The 21,045-nt window shown below is 41.5% G+C and overlaps 1 protein-coding gene and 1 pseudogene across 1 annotated transcript in view; both read left to right on the forward strand.

The window, feature by feature from the left end:
* Positions 1–8,339, forward strand: part of LOC139566837 (neuromedin-K receptor-like) — a 29,230-nt gene extending 20,891 nt beyond the window's left edge. The window contains exon 5 of the mRNA XM_071388156.1: positions 62–8,339. Coding sequence (XP_071244257.1) covers positions 62–380 — 319 coding nt within the window. The 3' untranslated portion in view covers positions 381–8,339. The remainder of the gene's footprint in view (positions 1–61) is intronic.
* On the forward strand, positions 7,859–20,459 carry LOC139566681 (probable E3 ubiquitin-protein ligase HERC3; annotated as a pseudogene).
* Positions 20,460–21,045: the final 586 nt, after the last annotated feature.

Raw genomic sequence — 21,045 nt, forward strand, 5'->3', positions numbered from 1 at the left:
GAAATATCTGACCATGCACTCATTGTATATCTGTCTGGTTTGGGTTGTGGTTTGGATACAGGTTCCGGGCGGGCTTCAAGCGTGTGTTCTGTTGGTGCCCGTTTGTCCGGGTATCCAGCTATGACGAGCTGGAGCTGCGCAACAACACCACCCGCCACCGATCCGGTCACCAGGGCAGCATGTGCACCCTCTCCCGCGTGAACACCAGGACCAACAGCCCCAACGATCGCCACCACAGCTTCAAAAAGGCCGTCTCCAGCTGCCATGGCAATGCCAGTGTTAACGGAGATAACACTGGTAACCATGGCAACCAACCGGCGGCAGCCAAGTCCAACCTTTACAGTGACCCCGAGGATGTGGCCGACGATCAGTTCTCCTGAGGTGTTGATGACGACCACAACCAGTTTCTAGAATGTTCACGAGTGGTTTGGAAAGTCGTTGTCAACGTTTCGCCCTCCGAACTGTCCCTCAAACATTCCAAGCAAGCCTTTACATATTTTTTTATTTCACCAAACATAATTATTTCTTGTGAGTTTGCTGCAAATGCGGTTGTTCTTTATAAAAGTATTTTCTGCTGGCTTGATGCAGTGAGAAACATTTGATTTTTTTCTTCTATTTGCTTAGCTTTCGAAAGCATTTATTCCTGCCTTTTCTCATTTCCACACCCCCATCTCACGACACTGACTGGACACCTGGTAGGCTGCTGTCTCAACAGGCAGATTCGTGGGCAGATGTGTGACATCTGGACTAAGCAATGAAGGCAGAGCTTACCAGTAGTTTACCAGTGTGTGTGTTTGTGCGCGCATCTATTACTCACTGGCTATTGCCTCAGGCAGTCTCCCACTGAAAGATTGTTAGGAGGGGTTGGTGGTTGGGCATATACACTACTGTTCAAACGTTTGGGGTCACTTAGAAATGTCCTTGTTTTTGAAAGAAAAGCAAAAATTTTTGTCCAATAAAATAACATAAAATTGATCATAAATACAGTGTAGACATTGTTAATGTTGTAAATAACTATTGTAGCTGGAAACGGCAGATTCTTTATGGAATATCTACACAGGCGTAGAGAGGCCCATTATCAGCAACCATCACTCCTGTGTTCCAATGGCACGTTGTGTTTGCTAATCCAAGTTCATTATTTTAAAAGGCTAATTGATCATTAGAAAATAATTTTGCAATTATGTTAGCACAGCTGAAAATTGTTGTGCTGATTAAAACTTCTTATGGCTGCAATCCCGTTAACGGGATGATATGACAACAGCCAGTGAAAGTGCAGGGCGCCAAATTCAAACAACAGAAATCTCATAATTAAAATTCCTCAAACATACATGTATCTTATACCATTTTAAATGTAATCTTGTTGTTAATCCCACTAAAGTGTCCAATTTCAAATAGGCTTTACAGCGAAAGCACCACAAACGATTATGTTAGGTCACCGCAAAATCACAGAAAAACACAGCCATTTTTCCAGCCAAAGACAGGAGTCACAAAAAGCAGAAATAGAGATAAAATTAATCACTAACCTTTGATGATCTTCATCAGATGACACTCAAAGGACTTCATGTTACACAATACATATATGTTTTGTTCGATAAAGTTCATATTTATATCCAAAAACCTCAGTTTACATTGACGCCATGTTCAGAAATGCCTCCAAAATATCCTGAGAAATTGCAAAGAGCCACGTCAAATAACATAAATACTCATCATAAACTTTGATGAAAGATACATGTTTTACATAGAATTAAAGATACACTTGTTCTTAATGCAACCGCTGTGTCAGATTTCAAAAAGCTTTACGGCAAAAGCACAATATTCAATAATCTGAGAACAGCTTTCAGCCACAAAAGGAAGCCATACAGTTACCCGCCAAATTGTGCAGTCAACAAAACTCATAAATAGTATTAAAATCTTCACTTACCTTTGCTGATCTTCGTCGGAATGCACTCCCAGGACTCCCACAAGAAATTTTCGTTTTGTTCGGTAATGTCCATCATTTATGTCCAAATAGCTATTTTTGTTAGCGTGTTTGGTAAACAAATCCAAAGTCAGGAAGCGCGTTCACTAAAAGCAGACGAAATGTCAAAAAGTTCCGTAACAGTCAGTAGAAACATGTCAAACGATGTATTGAATCAATCTTTAGAATGTTTTTAACATAAATCTTGAATAACGTTCCAACCAGAGAATACCATTGACTTCAGATGTGCGATGGAACAGAGCTCCCTCTCATGTGAACGCGCATTGTCAGAGCATGGTCAGGTCATGGTAGACCTGACTAATTCCTGTCTCCTTCGGCCCCACTTCACAGTAGAGACATAAGACAAGGTTCTACAGACTGTTGACATCTAGTGGAAGCCGTAGGAAGTGCAAACAGATCCATATCCCACTGTGTATTCAATAGGGGCTGGGTTGAAAATCGACCAACCTCAGATTTCCCACTTCCTGTTTGGATTTCTTCTCAGGTTTTTGCCTGCCATATGAGTTCTGTTATACTCACAGACATCATTCAAACAGTTTTAGAAACTTCGGAGTGTTTTCTATCCAATACTAATAACAATATGCATATATTAGCAACTGGGACTGAGGAGCAGGCAGTTTACTAGTTTACTTTCATCCAAGCTACTCAATACTGCCCCTGCAGCCATAAGAAGTTAAAGAAGCAATCAAACTGGCCTTCTTTAGACTAGTTGAGTATCTGGAGCATCAGCATTTGTGGGTTCGATTACAGGCTCAAAATGGCCAGAAACAAATAACTTTCTTCTGAAACTCATCAGTCTATTCTTGTTCTGAGAAATGAAAGCTATTCCATGTGAGAAATTGCCAAGAAACTGAAGATCTCGTAGAACGCTGTGTACTACTCCTTTCACAGAACAGCGCAAACTGGCGCTAACCAGAATAGAAAGAGGAGTGGGAGGCCCCGGTGCACAACTGAGCAAGAGGACAAGTACATTAGAGTGTCTAGTTTGAGAAACAGACGCCTCACAAGGCAGCTTCATTAAATAGTACCCACAAAACACCAGTCTCAACGTCAACAGTGAAGAGGCGACTCCGGGATGCTGGCCTTCTAGGCAGAGTTGCAAAGAAAAAGCCATATCTCAGACTGGCCAATAAAAATAAAAGATTAAGATGGGATAAAGAACACAGATGCTGGACAGAGGAAGATTGGAAAAAGTGTTATGGACAGACACATCTAAGTTTGAGGTGTTGGGATCACAAAGAAGAACATTCGTGAGATGCAGAAAAAATGCTGGAGGAGTGCTTGACGCCATCTGTCAAGGATGGTGGAGGCAATGTGATGGTCTGCTTTGGTGGTGGTAAAGTGGGAGATTTGTACAGGGTAAAAGGGATCTTGAAGAATGAAGGCTATCACTCCATTTTGCAACGCCATGCCATACCCTGTGGACGGTGGAGCCAATTTCCTCCTACAACAAGACAATGACCCAAAGCACAGCTCCAAACTTTAGGGAAGAAGCAGTCAGCTGGTATTCTGTCTATAATGGAGTGACCAGCACAGTCACCGGATCTCAACCCTATTGAGCGGTTGTGGGAGCAGCTTGACCATATGGTATGTAAGAAGGTGCTTCAGAAGGCATGGGGTGAAATCTCTTCAGATTACCTCAACAAATTGACAACTAGAATGCCAAAAGTCTGCAAGGCTGTAATTGCTGCAAATGGAGGATTCTTTGACGTAAGCAAAGTTTGAAGGACACAATTATTATTTCAATTAAAAATCATTATTTATAACCTCGTCAACGTCTTGACTATATTTCCTATTAATTTTGCAACTCATTTCATGTATGTTTTCATGGGAAACAAGGACATTTCTAAGTGACCCCAAACTTTTGAACCGTAATGTATATGACACAAAATATTGAAAAGGGAAGATTGTTTATTAATGTGTCTTTCTGTACCATAATCATACATCCTTTATCAGCTTGTCGTCAGTTCAGCAGACTGATACCACACAGATGGAAACAGCTGTGAACTGTATGCCCTGCTTTTATATTGTTTTTAGAGAGAGAGAGAGAGAGAGGCACCTGGGGAAAGAGTATTCAATGTTTCTCTGTCAGCCTGCAATTTCCTGAGTATAAATGAGAATGATAGCATGTTCCATTTTGTTATTGAAATTTGATTCAGAAGCTGCTTTTATCGTTATACGAATTGTACAGTGCCATTTCTTTTTTAATTGTATGAGATATATGTCATATGTAAGCGAGGATTGTTTTATGCTTTTGTGATATACCGTGGTGTATACTTACTGTGGTTAAGGCAATTTTTAGCACATTAAATCACTTGAGGGATAAACGCAGACACACACTCAGACATTCACAGACACACATGCACGCACACACACATTTAGCCATCAACATGAAAGTATTTCATGAGAACGTACTGTGAAGTACTGTGCACTGTGTACTAAAACGAATTTCACTATTTCATCATGGGAAATAGTGCAGTATTAAAACACAATCTGAGAGTTTGATAAAAATCCACCCATCCATCTCTTTGATTCCATGAAGACATTTAATCCAGAGCTCTGGGCTCTTACATAAACATGCCAGTACCCGCTCTCCCTCTCTCTGATAAGCATCTCATCACCTTATAACACACACACACACACACACGCACACGCGTGCGAGCGGTCGCATGCACACACTCGCATGGGCAAGCGCACACACTAATCCCAGTGAAAGTATACTGCAGTTATTTATTGTGTAGTGGGATTATCACTGTAATGTCAATTGGCAATATAGGTCCTTCTAGCGTAGTACTACAAAATACTGCTAGTTATTGGTCATGCATAACCTGCAGTGTTACGTATTAAAGGTTGACCGGTTATGATTGCAGAGTCTGACAGAAAAAGTACTAGTCAAGTCATATATACTGTACAGGAGGTTGGTGGCACCTTAATTGGGGAGGATGGGCTCGTGGTAATGGCTGGAGAGGAATAAGTGAAATGGCATCAAATACATCAAACACATGCCATTGTATTCACTCTGTTCCAGCTATTAGTAGTCTTCCCCTCAGCAGCCTCCACTGATACACTGATTACACCAAATATTAGGCTCACCTACCAAATGCTGAGTTGAACCCAATAAAAGGCCACAATAAAATATGCAGTTTTGTCACATCACACAATGACACAGATGTCTCAAGTTTTGAGTGAGCGTGCAATTGGCTTGCTGACTGCAGGAATGTCCACTAGAGGTGTTGCCATATAATTCAATGTTCCAATCTCTACCAAAAGCCACCTTCAAGGTCATTTTATAGAATTTGGCCATACGTCCAACCGGCCTCACAATCGCAGACCACGTGTATGGCGTTGTGTGGGCGAGCGGTTTGCTGACATCCGCCACCATCACCTCATGTTTCCACATGATAATGCACAGCCCCATGTCGCAAGGCTCTATACACAATTCCTGGAAGCTGAAAATGTTCTAGTTGTTCCATGGCCTGCATACTCACCAGACACGTCACCCATTGAGCATGTTTGGCATGCTCTGGATCGACGTGTACGACAGAGTGTTCCAGTTCCCGCCAATATTCAAATATTTCGCACAGCCATCGGAGAGGAGCGGGACAACATTCCACAGGCCACAATCAACAGCCTGATCAACTCTATGTGAAGGAGATGTGCGAATGAGATGCGCTGCATGAGGCAAATGGTGGACGCATCAGATATTGACTGGTTTTCTGATCCAAGCCCCTACTTTTTTTTGTACACTATATTTTACACAAAACATTCAAATTAGTGGATTCGGCTATGTCAGCCACACCCGTTGCTGACAGGTGTATAAAATCGAGCACACAGCCATGCAATCTCCATAGTGAAACATTGGCAGTAGAATAGCCTTACTGAAGAGCTCAGTGACTTTCAACGTGGCACAGTCATAGGATTCCAACAAGTCAGTTCGTCAAATTTTTGCCCTGCTAGAGCTGCCCCGGTCAACTGTAAGGGCTGTTATTGTGAAGTGGAAAGTTATATGAGCAACAACGGCTCAGCTGCAAAGTAGTAAGCCACACAAGCTCACAGAACAATACCGCAGAGTGCTGAAGAGCGTAGCGCGTAAAACTGCTCTGTCCTCGGTTGCAACACTCACTAGCAAGTTCCAAACCCATGAAATGGGTTTCCATTGCCGAGCAGCCACACACAAGCCTAAGATCACCATGCGCAATGCCAAGCGTCGGCTGGAGTGGTGTAAAGCTCGCCGCCATTGGACTCTGGAACAGTGGAAACGTTCTCTGGAGTGATCAATCACGCTACACCATCTGGCAGTCCGGCGGATGAATCTGGGTTTGGCGGATGCCAGGAGAACGCTGCCTGCCGCAATGCAAAGTTTGGTGAAGGAGGACTAAGGATCTGGGGCTGTTTTTCATGTTTCCTGTTTCAGTATAACAATGCCCCTGTGCATAAAGTGAGGTCCATACAGAAATGTTTTTTTTGTGTTACTTTTACCCCTTTTTCTCCCCAATTGGTAGTTACAGTCTTGTCTCATCGCTGCAACACCCGTACGGACTCGGGAGAGGCGAAGGTTTTGGTCAAGGTCATGATTTTGGAATGAGATGCTCAACAAGCAATATAGATATGAAGGTTCTTTCTCCATCTTCCTCACATTCCTGTCTCTGACTCTCTCTCTCTCTCTGCACATATGATTCTAGAGTAATGCTACAAAGAATAATTAAAATGTGCATGTATTTGCCAAAACGTAACATCTGTAAATACTGTATTTTCAAGGTTATTTGAAAAGAAATTATGTTTACCTCCATTATAGTGAATATTTTAGGTTCAGCTACTGTAATGTATTGTCAGACATGTTCAGGTTTATGTTGTGCAGCTTTGATGGGTGCAGAGTTCAATCATATAGTGTTTACTGGCTTTTTAAGGCAGTGTGCATGTTGCGATGTTTAGATTTATTTAAGAAGAGGCTCACTTATAGCAAAATCAACAGCATTTGGATAATATTGTATTTTCTCAAAATTGTCATTTAGTACCAATCAATGTCTTTTCCATACACAGACACTTGATGTAAAACTCACGCTAGCTTGCATATTCATGAATGTACCCAAGTATATAAATTGGGCAAATAATTGTTAAAACTGCAATTTTTCAATTACAGAATGACTCTAGTCTATTTGCCTATTCTGGCTACTGTGTGAGTATGCATTGATTGAATAAAGGTGTTTGTTGTCCAATGCTTGTGATTTAACACCATCTTCAATCCCTACCTTAAACAGTTGCACTTCCTCATTTTTCAGGTGTTCATCGTTCATTTGATTTATTCACTGTTCAAGAAAAGACAGGAACGTGGGTGATGTAGTTTCTCCAAACTGCTCCAAATGACATATCTAGAGGTCCATTTGGACTATGAAGAACTACTAGTTATTGAGATCTGCTTCGAGAAGCTCTTAAGTGCAAAGGCAAGGCTACTGTATTTCAACACAATGTCACACACCGGTCTATACAGTAGATAATCATTGCTCATGCTCTAGTCGCCCTCAACACGCTCTCCCCCATAATCATTGCTCACGCTATAGTGGCCCTCAACAAGCTCTCCCCTACACGAATTAACCACTAGAGAGTGTCAGTGTGTCATCCATGATTACAGCCTGATGTTGGGTATTGTAAGGACAGACGCTGGAGACGAGAAGCAAGTACAGGGAGTGAACATTTAATGAAACACGGACAGGAACAGAATATGGACAGCGTCTGGACAGGGGAAAAGGAAATGAGAATAATGCTGACACGGGGATGAAACAGAGGAAACAGACAGATATAGGGAAGGCAATCAAAACGTGAAGTAGTCCAGGTGAGTCCAATGAGCGCAGATGCGTGTAATGCTGGTGACAGGTGTGCGTAATGTATGTCAGGTTGGCGCCCTCGAGTGCCAGAGCCCCTCTCTGCGGGAGCAGGCGTGACAGGTATACTTATATGTAAATGGGGTGGGAAAATTCCTTCTTTTGTACAATTTTATAAATCCCTCAAACTTGTGAAACTTAAAACGTTGGAAAAATTATTAGAAGTCATATGTCTGAATGTCTCATTGCCTTGTCACATATAAATTATGGCCTGAATTATTCTTTTTTTGGAGGGGGGAGGGGAGTTCTATTACTTAATTTATTCATTGTATTCACAGGTATGTCCCTGTATTGATGTGTAATATTGTTATTATTGTTGCAATACATTTTTCTTTTAATGTTGGTGAGATTTTTTGTTGTTGTTAAAGGTAGGCTACTTAATTGTTACTTCAATTATTTAGTTATTGATATAAAAACGGCTGCATTGTGATTCTGACTCACTCACCGTTTTGTTGATGTAGCAAGTAAAAAAAGAATGTTGAGGAAACACCAGAACTGCTCTCGGACTCACTGTATCTATTCTCTTGTCTTCTTCTTCTGAAAATACCGCACACACATACACAACACCAACACGCGCTCACACATACACACACGCAATCAAAAATAACAAGAGGCAGGGTGAAGCCGTTGCTTTTATCGAGATGTCAAATAGAATCAAACGTTATTAGGAGGTCCCAGCAACTTAAAGCTGGTGCATGTAATTTCACTTTTTTAATTAAATTTTTTACCCCTGCAAAGAATTGATTAATCAGTTACACTGTTTACCTGATATTTACTAAGAAATTACATTCTGAAGTGGTTATTATATAATATTTAGTAATCAATTACTCTTTTTAAATTAATTTAAACAAGCGCCACTGGGTATCGTTTGTAACCAGGTAGTTACCAGTTGTTCGCTGAGGTACCAGAAAGCAGCTATTGTTACCACGTCATTTTCAAATAAATACCAGGCAATCGCCTACAGACAAACTCCACATACGAACAAAACACTTCCGGGAAAAAACTAATGTTCTGCTTAGAATGACATTTTATCTCATTTATCTCATTACATTTCTCTCATTTATCTCATACAGCAGTCTGCATTGCCAAAAATGACAAAACACGTTCACGTACTTTCCTTCACCAGGTGGTAAATAAGTGAGTAGACCAATAACAAAGAGAGTTGCAAACCTCTCTACCAATAACAGCACCCTTTACTGGCTCAAACATGAAACACGAAACATGGGACCAACACTTTGGATGTTGCGTTTATATTTTTGTTCAGTATAACAACAGACTTTCAGTACGCTTACAGGGAAGGGCATTCAACATGTACGGCACTTAGACAAAGAAAATGACAATAAGATGATTGTGGCAGCTGTTCTGTTAGACTTCAGTGCAGCTTTTGACATTATCAATCATAATCTGCTGCTGGAAAAACATGTGTTATGCACTGGCGATTTTAGCATGTAATTCTTGGTGGGGCAAACAAAACAAAATAATTGGATGCATGCCAGCAAAGCCAGTAAGCTACACAACACTAAACATCACATTAGTTGCACAATAACGGTGACAAACGGTGCCCACAAACTGCTAGGGCCTTCATAAAGCTGTCCCAACAGCAGAGCTTTCTTTTCAGCACCATGGAGTGAATCCTTACCACTGCTACACCTTGCTATCAGCAGAGCCTTGTCTGGCAGCGAAACAGTTCATTCAGCCTCATTTACTGCCTTTTCAAAAAACATAGCTGATATGGCTGACTTGCTAAAACAAATGTGGTTTCTACTGACAATTGAGATGTACAAACTATAGCATCAGGGGATGACAAGCGGATAAGAGGCAATCCGTAATTTCGATTAAGACAATGAGTGAGCTAGGACGGACGTAGTCAATATAACTATTTGTTCAGCACTTTTGAAATGTACAGCAACATAATTCAGAACTTGGGCCGTTTTTACAGTGTACACCAAGTCAGAACCGCAGGAGAAATAAAGGGGGCATATAAGCAGACAAATAAAGCTCCTACAATAATCAATGATTACATTTCTCAAAAACAGGTTATAGGCTACATGTGCACCACCAAGTCAGAACAGTAGGACAAATTAAGAGGTGAAAAAATACCAAATTATGAGGGTGAGGCACATGGGCTACTAACAGCTTACTACACAACATACACTTAGTATTACTTTATCAGCCTCAGTATACATATCTCCCTGGCATATTACATAATTTATGCAGCAGCATACAATACATTTTTGGACTCACCTTGTTGTGCTGTGCTCACTTGAAAAGGAAGGTGGCGCAGTGGTCCTTTGTGGGCAAATTTTGTCATCAAATTTTGTCATCAAACTTTGTCATCAAAGTCTGCCATTCTCTGGATGTATGGTGCTTTCAAGACAAATGGGAACTAGAAGAAAAAAAGGACAAATCATGATGAAGTCAGTGATCTTCATGTTGTAGCTCTAGAAAGAGGCCCAAGTCCCGGATTTACAATTCCGAGTTGGATGAAAGTTCGAAAGTCGTAGCTCGTTTTTTCCGAGTTCCCAGTTGTCTTGAACTCAGATTTTGCAGTTCCGAGATAACAGTTGTTTTGAGCGCGGCAAAAATGTTGAATGTTTATAATTTTAAACTAGGAAAGGAGACACTTAATCTTAGACTTGGTACAACACAGCCACTCCACTGAATAGCAGGCTAATGATTGCTTTGCAATGCTTGCAGTTAGCCACTGATTCCTTCCAAACCACTCATTGTTGAATTTGCGATTTCCAACTTGTTGTGAAAGGTTTATGTCCAATGGCCGATGAGCACCGATACATTTTATCTATAATTTCCCTTCATTATTTCTCTTCATATGACAATGATTAAAAAGGATTTACCGGTAGATTGTCGACTAGATTCATGATGATGACTACTAGCTAAGATTTTGAAAGTATGATGTTGATCAGACTGGACATGATCAGTCCAGTCTGTCACACCCTGATCTGTTTCACCTGTCTTTGTGATTGTCTCCACCCCCTTCCAGGTGTCGCCCATCTTCCCCCTTATCCCCTGTGTATTTATACCTGTGTTCTCTGTTTGTCTGTTGCCAGTTCGTCTTGTTTGTCAAGTCAACCAGCAGTTTTGTGTCTCAGCTCCTGCTTTTCCCAGTCTCTCTTTTTCTCGCCCTCCTGGTTTTGACCCTTGCCTGTCCTGACTCTGAGCCTGCCTACCTGACCACTCTGCTTGCCCCTGAGCCTGACTGCCCACCTGTACCTTTGCCCCACCTCTAGTTTACTGACCGCTGACTGCCTTGACCTGTCTATTGCCTACCGCTGTTGGATTATTAAACCATTGTTAATTCGACGTTGTCTGCATCTGGGTCTTACCTTCACACCTGATACAATCAAAGCTGATTTACTCAAGAAAACAAAAAAAGAGACCATGTTTGTATGCGGCTTTATTAGCTCAATGATATATACAGTTGAGCCAAATACATTTAAACTCAGTTTTTCACAATTCCTGACAGCATAAAGTCAGTGTATGAGCCAGTTCCACTGAGATGCATACAGGTAGGTATCGACTAGGTGGTAATGTTTCAAGCATTATTTATGTTTCCTTAATGCTCATCGTCTGTGCGATGGATTATAATAACGATGGATTATAATAATTTACAATGTACGACATATCCTTCACATTTAGTGGTGCCATCACACTGGCCAGCTAATTCAACTATTTAGGTGAGGAACGGGTGTACACTGCAATATTGTTGCAAATATAGAGTAATCTAGGGCTAGGGTTTCGATTATTTACGTTGGACATACTATGGTTACCATACTATAATTTCTGCAGCCTTGAAAGGCAGGCATCAACATGGCTGAACGAGAGGCTGCCAGCGATTTATAGAAATCGCTTTCTATGGCTACAAACCTTTTTTCCAAGAATACAAATCGCTTTCTACGCGTGATAACATTTTTTCTACGCGTGAGAAGGCCTTTGGAAATGACCTGCATATCTGCAGTGATAAAAAAAAATCAAGTTCAATATATCGATTTACAAATTCAAATCAAAAGGTGTTTGTTTGTGGATAGTGAATTGTATTTGTTGATAGCGATTTACATTTGTGGAAAGTGATTTACATTTGTGGAAAGTGATTTACATTTGTGGATTGGTGATTTACATTTGTGGGAAGTGATTTACATTTGTGCAAAATTATTTACATTTCTGGATTGTTGATTTACATTTGTGAATACATTTGGCATGATATTGATCTCATACCCATCATTGAGACGGAGCATCGCCAAGTGCTGTCCTTCAAGTGTTAGAATCTGTATGGACTAGTTTAGGAATATAACACAGCAATGGTTTCATGGAGAGAGGATAGTCGTAACGGCTTTGGTTTAGTGAAGCCGAATGGTTTAGATACGACCAAAACTGATATTAGTTGCATTGATTATATACACCTCAATCGAAAATCGAAAATTCAGGATCTGTCAGCAGGTACCAGTGTGGTCGCGTTTATCAGAAATAATGGGGAGACAAGTGTCAGTCGCGCGGATTCAAGAGGACCAAGATGGGATAATAATCACAGGGAAACTGAGTAGGTCTAATCTCCTTTCCAATCAATTTATTAATAATATATTTTTCTGAGTTGCGGAATCATATGTTTTATGTGCTTTAGAGATTGTGAACTGTAGGGAGATGCTTCGGGCTCTGAGTTGTGGAGATTCTCACACGGGCCGGATTCTCTGCTTGGACAAAACCGATATTCAGGTGAATTCCATAATGATGCATTCCTAAAAAATGTGAGCAATACCTTATAGTAATTCAGTGTCAATGTTTTGATTGACGTTGTAGTCACCCCCACATTCAAATAGCTAAAGTATAAAAACAATTTATTTGTCATTTAATTCAAATGGGCCAACTCTAATCTTCTTCATCTGTTTATTTATTTAATTTATTTTTTCTATCAGACCATTGGATAACCTATGTAACCGATAGGTAACTCAGGTTGAATGTGGAGACCAGCATTCAATTTCACTAACACAGGGTAAATGACCGTGAACACAGCACTAATCGCTAGAGTTTCACAATACAACTTAAACAAAACAGTCTAACCTTTCAAAACTGTAATCCTGTACAATGTTCTCACTTTGCTCGGTCCCTTTCTGGAGCTGTGTTCGGCTGGGGCAAGAACACCGCCGGGCAACTGGGACTAGGGGACACAACAGGTATAGTATACATTACACAATGTATATGTTGTCTGTAGTTAAATATATTTAAGTAATCAAGGTCCAGACCGAAGACCATAAACAGTACATTGTTTGAAACACGTGTGTTGGGTTTAAACGAAAGCCTTCACACCCAGTAGCTCCCTCAGGCTGTAGCTGGAGACCCCTGATATATCTAATATGAACCACATTAATTGAAATTATGTGTAAAATATTTAAGAAAAGTACAGAAATGTGCCTGTCTAAAGGGTATTTTAACCAGGATGAGAGAGAACAATGTTGTGTCATGTGTTTGAGTGTGATATTATGTATGTTTTGTAATTAAATAATTGTAATAAAAATTAGAATTATAAAATTAACAATTTTTTTTTATGACCGACATGTTCCAGCTCCTGTTGATTGCCTGATTCTGAAGAAGACTGTTTTGATTTCATGTGGAGGGGAACATACTGCCGTTCTGACTAAGGTTGTATATCTGTCTGACATAATAATACTTTCCCCTATCATTTGAACTAAATGTTGTTCGGATATATATTGTTGTTGTTTCTTTGTTTTGTTCATGTACAGTCACATACTGAATTTAAATAACTCAAACTTGCATTTGCAGGGAAATCACAAACATGTTTTCTTCTGCATCATGTTTAAATAGGAGCTTTCTTGATTAAAGGTAACAGTATTTAATATTGGTTCAAATACATGATTGACTTATGTTTGAAATATTACATTATTGAAGAATACTGGTTTAAATACGGCATAGATATTGACTATTATGTATTGGTTTTATTAGTTGTGACAAACATTACCAAACCTTACCAAAACAGTCTGGCCTGAGTTTGTCACTCGTCCAAGGCGCATTCCGGAAGCTGGCGAAAAAGGACCAAGTTTTGACTGAGGTATTTTGTGAATATATTTATACATTTATATGTAATCCTATTCCTATGTATTCTGACATGTGTCTTTGATTGCACATTGAGTTGCTGAAATACATCTAAATTGTTGTCATTATCATTTGAACGAAGGACGATTCACACACCTCTTTCATTGTACTAGATTGAAGCTGTTGTCCAGCTCACACTACTTCCCTCCTTGTATGAGAAGCACATTAGAGTGGAGGACTTGTGGTTCTCCCTGAGCTCCTGAGGGTCCTTCACAAACAGCACAGAAGGACAGATCTCACTGAAGCCATTGCTGCTGCTATCCTCAGACTGCACCCCGACAAGCTGCAGGTCCTCGGTAATGTTGCCGTCCATTTAAAATGTTTAAAGTGTGTCACCCCAAATTCAACTAATCAACAATAACGTAGTCGTATATCTGTTTGTGCTGTAGCCAACTTCTATTGTCCTTGTTCATTTGCTGTCTGGCAGATTTAGACTAGGCTAAATGAACAAAACCTGAGATTCTTTGAATCAAGTGTGGTAGTGCTGGGCTAAAACAAAATGTGTACACTTTGGGGATGCCCCTGGAATGATTGTGAAGTAGAGCAAATTCTATGCCCCCACAAAGTTGTTTGAGAAAGGAAATAAAATAAAACAAGGCTATATACAGGGGGTTGTCACGACTTCCACCGAAGGTGGCTCCCCTGCCTGTTCGGGTGGTGCTCAGCGGTCGTCGTCGCCGGTCTACTGGCCGCCACCGATCCCTTTTTCCTTTTTTGTTAGTTTAGTCTTATTAGTTGCACCTGTTCCTTTTAGTGTTTCTTGATTTTGATCTATTTAAGCCTGTTAGGCCCGCTTAGGTTTGTGCGGGATTATTTTGTGTTCTCTGTCGATTGTGGATGTTTTTTGTTCTCTGGATCGTTTGCCCTGTGTTCTGGGTTGAGTGTGTATGCGCCCTGTGTTTGGCGTGACCGTTTTTTCCGGAGAATTAAATTTATACAAATCATTGAACCCTCTGCTCTCTGCACCTGACTCCTACCTTCCACTCCTAGTAACCCGTGACAGGGGTATCGGTACCGAGTCAATGTGAGGGGGCACAGGTTAGTCGAGGTAATTTGTACATGTAGGTAGGGGTGAAGTGACTATGCATAGATAATAAACAGTAAGTAGCAGCTGTGTAAAAACAAATGGAGGGGGGGTCAATGTAATTAGTCCGAGGGGCCATTTGATTAATTGTTCAGCAATCTTATGGCTTGGGGGTAGAAGCAGTAACGCTTGCCGTGCGGTAGCAGAGGGAACAGTCTATGACTTGGGTGACTGGAGTTTAAAAAAAATGTTTGGTCTTTCCTCTGACACCGCCTAGTATATAAATCCTGGATGGCAGGAAGCTTGGCCCCAGTGATGTACTGGGCTGTACGCACCACCCTCTATAGCCCCTTACAGTCAGATGCCGAGCAGTTGCCATACCAGGTGGTGATGCAACCGGTCAGGATGCTCTCGATGGTGCAGCTATAGAACTTTATGGATCTGAGGACCCATGCCAAATCTTTTCAGTCTCCTGAGGGGGAAAAGGTGTTGTCGTGCTCTCTTCACGACTCTCTTGGTGTGTTTGGACCCTGATAGTGTGTTGGTGATGTGGACACCAAGGAACTTGAAACTCTCGACACGCTCCACTACAGCCCCGTCGATGTTAATGGGGGCCTGTTCGGCCTGCCTTTTCCTGTAGTCCATGATCAGCTCCTGTGTCTTGCTCACATTGAGGGAGAGGTTGTTGTCCTGGCACCACACTGTGAGGTCTCTCACTTCCTCCATATAGGCTGTCTCATTGTTGTCGGTGATCAGGCCTACCACTGTTGTGTAGCCAGCAAACTTAATGATGGTGTTAGAGTCGTGTTTGTCCACGCAGTCGTGGGTGAACAGGGAGTACAGGAGGGGACTAAGCACGCACCCCTGAGGGTCAGCATGGCAGACGTGTTGTTGCCTTGTTGTTGCCTACCCTTACCACCTGGGGCGCGGCCCGTCTGGAAGTCCATGATCCAGTTGCAGAGGGAGGTGTTTAGTCCCAGGGTCCTTAGCTTAGTGATGAACTTTGTGGGCACTATGGTGTTGAACGCTGCGCTGTAGTCAATGAACAGTATTCTCACATAGGTGTTCCTTTTGTCCAGATGGGAAAGGGCAGTGTGGAGTGCGATTGAGATTCCATCATCTGTGTATCTGTTGGGGCAGAATGTGAATTGGAGTTGGTTTAGGGTGTCCGGGATGATGCTGTTGATGGCTACCGAAGTGAGTGCTACAGGGCGGTAATCATTTAGGCAGGTTACCTTTGCTTCCTTGGGCACAGGGACTACGGCAGTCTGCTTGAAACATGTAGGTATTATAGACCCGGTCAGGGAGAGGTTGAAAATGGCAGTGAAGACACTTGCCAGTTGGTCCGTGCATGCTTTGAGTACACGTCCTGGTAATCCGTCTGGCCCCGCGGCTTTGAATGTTGACCTGTTTGAAGGTCTTGCTCAAATTGGCTACCGAGAGCGTGATCACACAGTCGTCCGGAACAGCTGGTGCTCTCATGCATGCTTCAGTGTTGCTTGCCTCGAAGCGAGCATAAAAGGCATTTCGCTCGTCTGGTAGGCTCGCGTCACTGGGCAGCTCGCGTCTGGGTTTGTAGTCCGTAATAGTTTTCAAGACCTGCCACATCCGACGAGCATCAGAGTCGGTGTAGTAGGATTCAGTCTTAATCCTGTATTGGCGCTTTGCCTGTTTGATGGTTTGTCTGAGGGCGTAGCGGGATTTCTTAAAGCATCTGGATTAGTGTCCCGCTCCTTGAAAGCCACAGCTCTAGTTCGATGCGGATGTTGCCTGTAATCCATGGCTTCTGCTTGGGATATGTAGGTACGGTCACTGTGGGGACGAAGTTGTCAATTTACTTATTGATGAAGCAGATGACTGAGGTGGTATACTCCTCAATGCCATTGGATGAATCCCGGAACATATTCGAGTCTGTGGTAGCAAAACAGTCCTATGGCGTAGCATCCACGTCGCCTGATCACTTCCATATTGAACGAGTCACTGGTACTTCCTGCTTTAGTTTTTGCTTGTAAGCAGGAATGAGGAGGATATAACTATGGTCAGATTTTCCACATGGAGGGCGAGGGAGAGCTTTGCATGCGTCTCTGTGTGTGGAGTAAAGGTGGCCTTATACAGTTCGTTGAGTGCGGTCTTAGTGCCAGCATCGTTCTGTGATGGTAACTAGACGTCTACGAATAATATATATGAGAACTCTCTCGGTAGATAGCGTGGTCAACAGCTTATCATAAGGTACTCTACCTCAGGCGAGCAATACCTCGAGACTTCACATTGCGCACCAGCTGTTATTGACAAATAGACACACACCCCACCTCTCGTCTTACCAGACATAGCTTCTCTGTACTGCTGATGCATGGAAAATCCCACCAGCTCTATATTATCAGTGTCGTCGTTCAGCCACGACTCTATGAAACATATGATATTGCAGTATGTAATGTTCCTTCGGTAGGATAATCTTGATCGTAGATCATCCATTTTGTTTTCCAATGATTGCACGCTGGCCAATAGAACGGATGGCAGTAGAGGTTTACTCACTCGCCTACAAATTCTCAGAAGGCAGCCCGACCTTTTTCTCCGTCTTTTCTTCACACAAATGATGGGGATTTGTGCCAGTTCCAGAGAAAGCAGTATATCCTTCGCATTGGACTCGTTAAAGGAAAAATCTTTGTCCAGTTCGAGGTGAGAAATCGCTGTTCTGATGTCCAGAAGTTATTTTTGGTAATAAGAGAATGCAGCAGCAACATTATGTACATAATAAGTAAGAAAATAAGTTACCCCCAAAAAATTAACAAAATATCACAGTTGGTTAGGAGCACGTAAAACGGCAGTCATCCCCTCCGGTTCCATTATCCCTCGGCCAATCTGTGTGTTATCATGTCCTGTATGTGACCGACTCATTGAAGCCCTTTGTCATGACCAAGCACATTGGGGTGTGGAAGAAGGCCCTGTTGGTGATTCTGAAAAGTAAACATATGGCCCTGGGGTCAAACACCTGCTCCAGGTCCTCGACCATCTCCACAGAGTCAGTGTCCATGCTTCTCTGCTCGAACTGTCAATCCATTTATAAAGCTGTTTCCCCATTTTGACCAGTCAACTTCCGGGACCAATCTGGTGCCAGGGTGGCAGTTATTTCAATGCAACCTATTTAGAACTGATGAGACCTAACTGAGACTTGATTAAATAATATTTTATCAATAATCAATAATCTTTGTACTTTCAAATAGCTTCAAATTTTGCTGACTCACATGGAAAATATTTTTCTAATACTTGCTAATAATTTTGTATTTATTGTCAAAATGTATTTGACTTTTCTATATTTCAAAGGCAAACCAAAAAATCTGGAGAGACCCAGAACGTTCCAGACAGTACCTTTTGTATGGAGGAGGTTCACTTCAATCGCATATTTCTAGGGGAGGATGTAAAGCTTTGGTGTTTATGTTCAAAATATATATTTTGTCTCAGTCACTGATTGCTAACCATGCTATTTGCTGTCAGTCTTGAGGTGTTTTGATGTTTGTTGTTTGGGTCTTAGAAAGTGTCCTAGGCTGCATCTCAAGAGGCTTTAGATTTCCTCTACCTGAAATGGTCTGGAAAGAGAGAGTGAAGGAAACATTTTGTTTTCCTACTGGAGAATCTTTCTCACCTGCTGAGGTTCATTATTTTCAGGGCAGATGAACGTAATTAGACAAAGAAGCTCCTTAATTGAGATGCATTGTACATTTTCTTTTACATCACTTTCAAGATGTGGATCAGACACCTGCCATCTTTTGTCATTACCCATTCTTGATGAATCTGCACAGCAAGATAAACATTTTTAACATCAACGCCGCACTCACAAACGTAATGAAACTTGCTTCTCAATATATATTATTATAATATACAGTAGATAGTATAAATCAGGGTGGCTAAACCCCCTTCTAGAGAACAACTGACTGTGCATGCAGGCTTTTGCTCTTGCCCTGCTCTAACACACCTGGTTCTACTAATCAGCTGCTCAGCAGGACCTTGATTAGCTGAACCAGGTGTGTTAGAACAGGGCCGGAGGAAAAGCCTGCATTCCAAGTAGCTCCAGAATGTTGACCACCACTACTGAAGAAACCAACCATATTTCTTAACCTTTTTGATGGAAGAAACTGGTTGAAATGAATACCTGTCTTGTACTAGAAGAGCACTAACTGAAGACGTAATATTGTACTGTATGCATTGCAGAATCCCCCTGCTCCGTTTTTGAGCTGAGGCTGAGGAGAGGATCACTCATCGAACACACTTTCCAACAACTGAGTGTAGCATGTCACAGTACCTTCAATAGGTCCCTTGTGGCAAGGCCATATTATTTCAATTAGGAATGATAGCTTTCCAATGATGAGGCAATGTTTTGAACAGAGAAGGGCTATGCCGAAATGTAGTGCTTACCCTCTCAGTTGTATTTCGACGAGGACGCGAGGCTGACAGACGTCTACAAAAGGGACTTCTTCCTCCATGTGTTTGATAGGCTGTTGGTACCCGAGTCTGGGATGTTCATGTACAACGACACCAAGACGCTGGCCTGGTTCCCTGCAAAGGTGACGGCACGTTTAGGGAAATCACACATGGATTATGAGGTTTTCCACGCCTCACCACATTATTTTATCAATAATCAATAATCATTGTACTTTCAAATAGCTTCAAATGTGCTGGTAGTGAAACACTGTAATGTTATGTTCCTAGAGAGGAACTACTACAGTATTACTACTGGTCCCGTGTGGCTCAGTTGGTAGAGCATGGCGCTTGCAACGCCAGGGTTGTGGGTTCATTCCCCACGGGGGGACCAGGATGAATATGTATAAACTTTCCAATTTGTAAGTCGCTCTGGTTAAGAGCGTCTGCTAAATGACTTAAATGTAAATGTATTACTAGCCTACTACTGTATTCTAGAACCCACAGTACGTTCCCTTTACTGCATATCAAGCAGGCTATCAGGTTATCAACAGCATGTCCTATACTTTCACTCATGGCGTATTTCTTGTCTCTTGTCCAACCCATCCTCACTAACAGGCTAGAGTAGAGGAGACGCGTGATTTCCTGTTTGGGGTTCTGTGTGGGATGGCCCTGTACAACAACCACATGGTGCACTTCCCCCTTCCCCACGGCATTCTTCAAGAAGCTGGTGAACATCAAGCCCTCTTTAGAGGACCTGAGAGAGTTTAGCCCCATTGAAGCAGGGTAAGTTTATACCATAACATGGCACTTGCTCTGTGTGGATACACAATGATGACTTATTTGGATAAATTGTTTTTTATTGATTAATGCATCATGATTTATTGATTGCTGATTTATAATTGTCACATCTATTGTCACATATTGTTTTCAATGCTTTTGAAGGAATTTGCAGTACATCTTGGATTATCCTGATGATGATGTCGAAAACATGGACATGACTTTCTCAGTATGTATTGCATTTAGACAGTTTGATCAATGAACAAATAATATGTAGCATAATACAGATGTAGGATCTTAATTTGATCACTCTTTTGTTGTTGACAATTTTCCCGCACAGCAAGAAATGCAAACTTGTAGTGTATTCAAGGTTTTAAAGGTTTGGGGCGGCAGGTAGCCTAGTGGTTAGTGCGTTGGGCCAGTAACCGAAAGGTTGCTGGATTGAATCCCCGAGCTGACAAGGTAAAAATCTGTCGTTCTGCCCCTGAGCAAGGCAGTTAACCACTGTAGGCCGTCATTGTAAATAAGAATTTGTTCATAACTGACTTGCCTAGTTAAATAAAGGTTAAATATAAAAAATAAAAAATGTAATTAAAAGGCTTCTAAAGTTAGTGATTTCCACTTTAAAATGACAGACTTGATTTGCCCGTATGAAAAAATGTATCAACCCATACAAAAAATGTCCATTAATATAAAACACATAATAATTCACATTTCCTGTTGCTGCAGGATTATTTTCCTGCTGTATCAAATTGGCTCAAATTAAGATCCTACGTCTGTAGTTAATTGAAGTGAAGCGGTATGAATTACTGAACATAAGATAAATTATATTATTTCAGTGTGTCTCT

The sequence above is a fragment of the Salvelinus alpinus genome, chromosome 39, assembly GCF_045679555.1.
Source record: "Salvelinus alpinus chromosome 39, SLU_Salpinus.1, whole genome shotgun sequence".
NCBI classification, from domain to species: domain Eukaryota; kingdom Metazoa; phylum Chordata; class Actinopteri; order Salmoniformes; family Salmonidae; genus Salvelinus; species Salvelinus alpinus.